We start from the raw sequence: 8,450 nt of genomic DNA, 5'->3' as shown, positions 1-8,450 counted from the left end.
TCTGGGTAAGTTGTTGTCACCTGTCCACTTACTGGGACACTGATACCATTATTACTTCTTCAGGGCCCCAGAAACAGTTTCTGAGCTGGCAAAGTCCTCAGGTTATGTTGGCTCCTGGTTTCCCCAGGGTTGGGTGGGAAGAATTTTTCAAAAGTGCATTACTCAGGTGAAAAACTGAACACCCTGAAAGCCTCTCATTCACTAGGCAGGTATCTGTCTTTGCCCACTCATCTGCATGAACTCCTAGCTGGTCTTTTTGGAACTAGTCAGGATATGGGGAGGTTGCTCCTTTAAGAATCTGGACAGAACTCTTTAATTTTTTGCTTCCATTCCTTCTGATTCTCAGCAGCACAGTTGTGTTGAATGTGTTCTGAAACTTGCAGGGAACAGTACTTTGAAGGTCCTTCTGGATATGGATTCCAAACCAAACAAGCCGCAGAAGTACAGGTATAAAGACCAGGAAGTAATGTGTAGGAAGATGAAATGGGCTCTGCCCAGATAAGGAGGCCCAGGTTCCAATTTCAGCTCTGTCAGGAATATGCTGTATAGTCTTGAGCCTCAATTTTCCCATGTATAACAGATATCAAGAGGACTACAGGCCAACCCTGTGATTTTCTAATTGTTATTCAATCTACTGTCTCCAAGCGAGAAGCTGTGTCCCCCTCCATTGTCATTCAGTTAAGCAAATGATTTTGTGTGGGTGTTGTCAGGTGCTGCCTTTGCCTAGGGGCCAAGTACTGACTGGGGAGCGTGTGCAATAGTACTTGTTCACCACATGCTTACACTGGTCACACTTGACTGTACAGCACCACTGGAATTTGCAGTTACAGCTGCTGATGGCGTCAATTCTCCTTTCTTCCACCTGCAGGCCACACTCAGTGCACAGGCGCCTGCAGCTGTGCCGTTCCCACCTGGATGTGTTGTGGCTGTTCTGCAGACACTCCCGACCCTCTGTGCCATAGATGCCCAGGCTGGAGTTGCGGATACAGTAATCTGGTGACTCCTCTAAAAAGATCAGCTCAGCCTCTGCACTAGGAAGGAAGGCCTCAGTGGGTGCCCAGCGGCCCTCGGCACTGTTTCCAGCCCTTAGCTGCCGCTTATCCATTTCAATTTTCAGTGCCTGGTCATACTTGGCCTTTAGGTAGTCCCCCACCTCCCGGAAGTCAGCCAGCTGCAGCCAGCATGTCTGGATGCTGCAGCTCCCTGAGATGCCATGGCATTTGCAGGTCCTTTTCATGGTGGCTCTCACTGCCTAGAGAGAGAGAGATGGAGAGGGAGAGAGAGAGAGAGGGATAGAGAACAAATGAGAGAATAGCTCTGGGTAGGGAAGACCAAAAGTTTGCAATTAAAAAGAATATTTTAGAGTTGTGCTTCTTAACTTTGGAGGAACATCAGAATTACTTGGGGAAGGCCATGAAAAATATTTATCCCTGGGCCCTCCTTCAGATCTTATCAATTAGAGTGTTCAAGGGCTTCAGGACCTTGGTACTGGTGATTTTAAATCTTCCCTAGGAAATTCTTAAGGAAAACCAGACAGGTGTTGAAAAGGTTACTGGAGTCAGGAAACCTAGGCTCCAGGCCCAAACTTCGTCACTTGTTGAGCTTGTAGTTTTATCTGCCTAATTGGAATAAGGATGGTCAAGGAAGTACTGGTAAATTATAGAGAAAAATATGGTCATTGGCACTGTTACTGTTTTGAAGCTGGGCGATAAGAGTATTTGTGAGGACCTGGATATGTGCTCTGGACCCTCTCCCAGAGGGAAGGAAGCTCCTAGAGTTGGAATCCCCCTACCCCAAAGCAATTACCCATGGTTGTAATTGCTTTGAAGACCTCTTCCTTTTGCCCTGGGCAACCAGAACATCTAAACATAGATTCAAAGGGAAATTTCTATGCTCTTAGCTCTAAATCCAACTTGCTCCCAGATCTGAGAACAGAATACTCCAGGGATTGCCACCCCACCCTAAGTCTTAGCAGAGAATAAACCCTCCAGAGAAGCCTAGGTCAATCCCAATCCCTTGAAGCCCAAACAGACTTTAAGACAGGGGCTGGACGATAAGCCCCTGTTAATTTCCTAGAACATACAGTTGAAAGGGTTAAAAATTTAAATCATGGAAGCAAGGCCTGTGGAGGGGCCAGAGCACAAGTGTTAGTGATAAGGGGACTAGACTAGAAGATCTGAGTTCACTGTCTGGCTATGATGCTTGTTAGTTAGTTGTGTTGCCTTGGATAAGCCACTTGGCTTGACCTTAACTGGCTTTGTCATCCAGAGAATGGGGGAGCCATCCCAGTCCTCCTGAGTGGTGTGAGGATGAAACTTGGATAGGAGATAGCTCTTGAAAGCTGTGAAATGTTGTACAGATATGAAGCTGTTGCCAATACTGAGTCTGATGGCTGACTGGCCAACTCCTATACCCACCAGCCTGCCTGCCCTGTTGTTGTGAAGGTTCATCAGAGCTCTGGCATCCTTTCCCTTCTCCAGGCTGTCCACAAAGAGTTTGGAGATCCTTTCCCCAAATTCTACATTGTCGCTGCAGCCTCCCCAGATCCAGCCATGGCCTCCTACACATAAGAACAGAATAAGTTCTGCATACAGTTCCCTACCAAGCCCCCAGGAGAAGAGCCATGGTCATGTCAGCTGGCACGGCCAAGCCATCCCCATGTGCTCTAGAATCATATAAAGCTGCAGCTGAAGGTGAGACAGAGAAATGGAGGTACTTAGGGTTGGGGGGGAGGGTTCCTGTTCCCAAAGCCAACTGTCCACCCTTCAGGTACTTCCTAGCTCTCAGTAATTAGTCTCTATACCCACAGTGAAGGCAGGCACACTGAGGATGGCCTAGCTAACCTCAAAGGTTCATCTTAGGTCAGACATTCTGGACTTCTGCACCATTATTCTTTAATAGTCTTGTTAGAGTCGCCTCTTCCCTCATAAGCGACAAATCTGAGTAAGTCTTAGGTGGCATACTTGAGTGCTCTGGATTATGGACAAGCCATTCTAACCCTGATATATCAAGGTTAGCTTTAAACTATTTCTGGCTTCCTCGTTTATAGATGCCTTGTTTTATAGCTCTGTGCTATGTGCTGTTCCTGGAATCATGGACCCCAGCTCGGCTCTCAGGAGAGTCTAGGTCCAGGACCTCCCACCTATGAAGTTGCTCTTGGAGTCCACGGGTTTGAGGGAGCTGGAGCTGTGCCCCTCAGCCTTTCCCTGGAAGACTTTAGTCTGCATGTAGCTCTGCACTCTTCACCTCTTCCTCTCATCAGGGAGCCCAACTTACCTGTTTTCCCATTTTTTGACTCATCACAGCCGCAGTTTTCAAAGTCGCCCATGCTGCAGTTCTTGGTGATGGTGTGCATGACTCCAGCAGAACTGATAGCATGAATGAATGCAGTCTCCCGGGTGGCTTTGAGAGAGAAAGGGAACTGGAAAGTTGGACTCTGATGACCCAAAGCAGAGGCTTTGGAGAAGCAATGCTGTTTCTCTCCCTTGTCCCCCACTCCCTTTTGGTTTAAGAGAATGTTCTTATACTTGAGAGATCAGCACATATCTCCTTATTTCATCTTTACTTTGTTCAGGCAGGAATGAGCATACCCGTGCTACAGATAGGGAAGGAATGTAAAACCCAGAGGCAGAGAAATGAGACCAAGGCCACTCTCCTCTCCAGCTGTGTGTGTGGTGTTGGGGCCAGGGCCCCTCTCTCCTGAAGTCCAGCCTAGGCCTCTGGTCATTAGCCACTGCTTTCAGTCCTCAGGCAGTGAGGACTTAGGGCCATGAGGCTGTCTTAGGAAAGACAGAAGGGACTTTTCTTCTTTCTGACATGAAAGTAGAGCTATGTAATAATCATAATGATCATGGCTCCCATGTACTGAGCTGATATCTTCCTAAACTCTTTATAAACAATGTCCCATTTCATTTCCACATACTCCCCATTTTTTTGTATAACCCACAGAAATATTTCTATTTGTCTCCATCTTCTTTACTTCTTCCCACAACTCTTTTTAGGTAGTTCTTTATGGTTCCTGTGTAAATGATTTTTACGCAAACTACTATACATACTTATAAATAGCCTCCCTTGCCCCTGCCCCGCCCCCCCCCCCCCCCCCCCCCCGCTGCATGTGCATACCCCACCCCACCTGAGGCACAGCTCAATGTGATCTCTCAGCTCCTCAGCTGTTGGGACTTTTTGACAGCTGGACAGATGGGACACTTCCTCAGGGGCTGCAAACACAGAGCCTTTTCCCCATTTTTATTTCATCCAGATCAGTGTAAGATAAGTGTATACAAATATCAAATACAGGCATGCATTAAACCAATAGAATAATTATTATATTTGTAAAGAAATACCTTTATGTTTACCTCATTCAACCCTTATAATATTCCTGGTGAGCTAAACAGAGCTGGCCTTATAACGAAATGACAAAACTGGGGTTGACAGAGGGGAAGTAATTCTCTCAAGGTTATGTAGCCAAGTGGCGGGTCAGCAGATCATGGATAACTTTTTTATTTCACTGTGCACATACATGCTACACATTCACACATATTACAAGCCCATCTCCATGCACATATAACCCCTTGTACAGGTGCACAAACTTACCACTTCTCAGCCTGTTGTGAGTAGACAGCTGGAGAGCATTTTCAGGGCAGTTCCAGCGTTCCCAAGCAAATTGGAACTTACACTCCTCAATGCCACTCTGGGCACCCAGGGCCACACTGGTAGTGTAGGTCAGGTAGGCCTTGCCAAGGGAAAAGGACTATGAGCTTCAGCCCTGGCTCAGAGCAGGTTGTCAAATTAGGGGTGTGGGGAGCAGGACTTAAATGGGTTAGCTCTCCATTAAGGAACAGGCATGGGTTCCTCTGGGTGAGGGACTTCTGGCACTGTCCCCCCACCCCTCTTTTCCTTCCCCAGAAGAATTCCCTTAAGAAGCTGGGTGGGGAAAACAGAAGCCAGGGACATCCTACCTTGGGACCTGTTATGAGGAAATTGTTCACTGACCTACCAAAAAGAAAAAGTGAGGCATTGGTGAACAGGGCTGAGATAACGAGGGCTTCCTTGGCAGGGAGCAAGGCGTCGGGGGAAGCACTTACCAGGCAGAGGCACTGAAGGTGGCACAGCATATGCCCACAGCCACCCTGAGCATAAACAGATCCCCCATGGCCCTGCCCACCCCTAGGGGACCAGACTCAGCCCAGGGACAACTCCAGAGAAAAAGTGAGGAGGGGCAGGGTCTTTCTCAGTATTTATGTGGGGAAATTCTGAATGGCCAAGGGGGAAAAATCAACAGCTCTTTTCATTTGTCCCTCACTGGCAGGGCTGCTGGAGCCATTGACCCAATGGGGGACCAGGGAGGAGGGACTCAGCCCAAAGCCTCAAGAAAAGTCCCGCCCCACCCCGCCCTTTCAGCCCTACTCCACTCCCAGGCTGACAGAGGGTCTGAAGTCTTTCCATACCCTGGAGGTATCTTTCCTCTGCAAGTCAGACTTATGTCTCTTCCTGCTTGAGGGCTCATTTCTCAGAATCCTGTAGCCTGGAGCAGGCAAGGTTCCTAACCCTGAAAGTAGGTCACTTGTCCTTTGCAGCTGCAGTGTCCTTATCTGTCATTGAAACCCCACCCCTTGCCCTGCCTTTATCTCTAAGGTGTTAATAATTATGTAGGGAACCCATGTAAAAGGGTGCACTGTTTCTACCTCCTCCCTTGGTGACCATGAAGCAGAAACACTTCAGAGATCATCTCTGCAGCAGTACCTTCTAGCACATTCTACCAAAGTAAGTTCTCATAAATTTCTTTCATTCCTAAGAGTCTATCATTTTGTACTTGAGGATTAGATCTCCAGTTTGTTAGCTGCTTGTGTATGTGGGAAACAACCTTTGGGCACCCAGGGCTGTATTTGAAAAGACTGGTGGCTTTCTGTCTCATACCACTTTGTTTCAAGGACGTCAGCCCCTTAGACAGGAATCTGTCTTTTAGATTCACTTCATATTTGTAGTGCTTAAGAAGATGACTAGATGGATGAACAAATGATGGAATGAATGATTTTGCCTCCTAGTAGGGACCTGAGGCGCCGTTAGGTAGGATTGGGGATTATGGTGAAGGGGTAGGGATTTTCCTTAGTTGGAGAAGCCCTTCCCTAAGGCTGGGGTTCAGAGGGAAGTACAAGCAAGAAGTCAGAGTCCTGACTCAGTACCATGTGACTGTGGGTTTCCAGGTCGCTTCCCAGCACCCCAGACCTGATTTGGATGAGAAACAGAGCTTAGGCTTCCACTCACCTGACACGTATGGGGGGCAAAGGGGTCTCCAGGCCTTTTTAGGGCAATTCAAAGTATGAGTCAGGATTAGTGTCAGTCTGCAAACTGTTCTCTTTCTGATAAGGTAAGTGCAGAAATGAAAATGTTTAGAAACTTTTATAACTACTTGATGGAATAATTTTAGATATGTTGAATCTAATAAGAAATTTGGGCTCCTATTTTTATGCCCTTTTTTAAATTTCATTTTTCTAGAAGGATGGGTACAAATGTCACAAATGCCAAATGTCCTTAATGGAGTAAAGCTCTGCCTCAGTTCAACAAGCTTTTCCTCTGCTTGCTTGTGGGCTTCTCTCCTTGGGGAAAAGAGGTGTTGGGGGCTTGAGTTACTTAGGAAAAGCACCCTGAGTTTGTCCCAGTGACCTTTCCTCTATTTCCTAATAGTTCCGATCAAGAATCTAGTTTTAGCTTTCATTTCTTAAGACGGCAGGGTTCATTTCCATGCTACTCACTGTGGGGTCAGATCAGGGTTCCTGTTAGCCCCAAGGAAGTCCCCCCACACCCCCTGTGAAAGAGTTTTAGGAGTGACTCCAAATTCACTTCCTGTTTGATCGACTGAGTCTTATTCCTCTTTGTCCCTCATAGCAGCTGGCATTTAGTTGGTACTCTATAAACACCTTCCTTTTTCTTCTAGGAAGCAGAGGGGAAGTTAATGTGCTTTTCTTTGTGTGCTTGATCCTGCTCAGATTCTCTAAAGATCATATAATTTCTTTAAAAGGAACTTGAGATGTTAAGGAAAGGCCACTGGCTCCAAGTATTGGGAGCCCTGGACTTCAGTCACTCATCTGTTGTGTGACCTTGGGCCAGTTATTAATTACTATATGGACTCAGTCTCTTCATCTGTAAAATGAAGGAGTAGGGAAGATGTTGAATGTTGAATGACCTCTAAACATTTTCCCAATTCTTTTGAATGTTTCAATCCCAATTTTAAGATTTACAGCATCTATTAATCCCACAGGTAATTGGAGGCCAGAAATGGTGACCATTGCCTTCCCTACCTGTCAGCATGGGAACCATCTTAATTATCTTTGAATTCTTCAGTTGGCCATCAAGATAGACATGTAAGATAGATACCTGGAGGACAACCAGTGCCTTCTTCAGAGTCCTTTCGGGCTCTGTCTACATAGGACACCTGAGCTGGACTGACCACAGTCCTTCATTGTGGACACAGGTTTCCTGGAAGGAGTGAAGAGCCAGAGAAAGGCACTCACTCCACCCTGGCCTACAAATCGTTTGCAGCCCACCTGTGCATCCATTTCCTTAACCCCCGATCTATGATCCCATTAGTTTTTTAATGGTGATAGAACTCTTGGTTTCCCTCTTTCCAGAATGGAAATCTGAAATGAAGACTAGAGCAGAAGATGACAGTAGAGACCGAGTGGGCCTATGACAGGACAGACAAAATAGTGTCCCTGAACCAGTGGTGTGCTGGTAGACTTCAGCAACCAGCTTTGGTGTCACGGAAGCCATGATTGGTAGTGTTTGCTGATTTTCATAGTGTAAATACTTTCACTATGGTCAATTTCAAATTACCAACATGGACTTGGGAAGAGATGAACAGTAGCACATCATCCATCATATAGTATTCCTATCATAAAAAAAGAAATAGCCCTGGCTGGCGTAGCTCAGTGGATTGAGCGCAGGCTGGGAACCAAAGTGTCCCAGGTTCGATTCCCAGCCAGGGTACATGCCTGGGTTGCAGGCCATAACCCCCAGCAACTGCACATTGATGTTTCTCTCTCTCTCTCTCTCAAAATAAATAAATAAAAATTTTTTTTTAAATATTTTATTTATTTATTTATTTATTTTTTAGAGAGGGAAGGGAGGGAGATAGAGAGAGAGAAACATCAATGTACGGTTGCTGGGGGTTATGGCCTGCAACCCAAGAATGTACCCTGGCTGGGAATCGAACCTGGGACACTTTGGTTCCCAGCCCGCGCTCAATCCACTGAGCTATGCCAGCCAGGGCTAAATAAATAAAATCTTAAAAAAAAAAGAAATAACAGATGTAAATAACCTTGCGTATAGCTAATAGTAAGAAATAAGTAGGAAATAAGTAGGAAATGATGAATTTTGAGTACTTATGTTTGTTTTTAATATTATTTATTTAATTGTATGTTTATATAATTTAATTTTTAATAAAAACTGTG

At 45.9% G+C, this 8,450-nt stretch overlaps 1 protein-coding gene across 1 annotated transcript; it reads right to left on the bottom strand.

The window, feature by feature from the left end:
• On the bottom strand, positions 1–5,152 carry WNT8A (Wnt family member 8A). The gene is made up of 7 exons (XM_036014831.1): positions 5,085–5,152; positions 4,959–4,992; positions 4,594–4,732; positions 3,277–3,402; positions 2,418–2,560; positions 719–1,252; positions 1–430 (listed from the first exon to the last, which is right to left on the bottom strand). The coding sequence occupies exons 1-7, from the start codon at positions 5,150–5,152 to the stop codon at positions 263–265; spliced, it is 1,212 nt and encodes a 403-aa protein (XP_035870724.1). The 3' UTR covers positions 1–262.
• Positions 5,153–8,450: the final 3,298 nt, after the last annotated feature.

Source organism: Phyllostomus discolor, chromosome 13, assembly GCF_004126475.2.
Source record: "Phyllostomus discolor isolate MPI-MPIP mPhyDis1 chromosome 13, mPhyDis1.pri.v3, whole genome shotgun sequence".
Classification (NCBI taxonomy): domain Eukaryota; kingdom Metazoa; phylum Chordata; class Mammalia; order Chiroptera; family Phyllostomidae; genus Phyllostomus; species Phyllostomus discolor.
The sequence above is the reverse complement of the archived record's forward strand: the minus strand, read 5'-3'. Positions and strand labels throughout refer to the sequence as shown.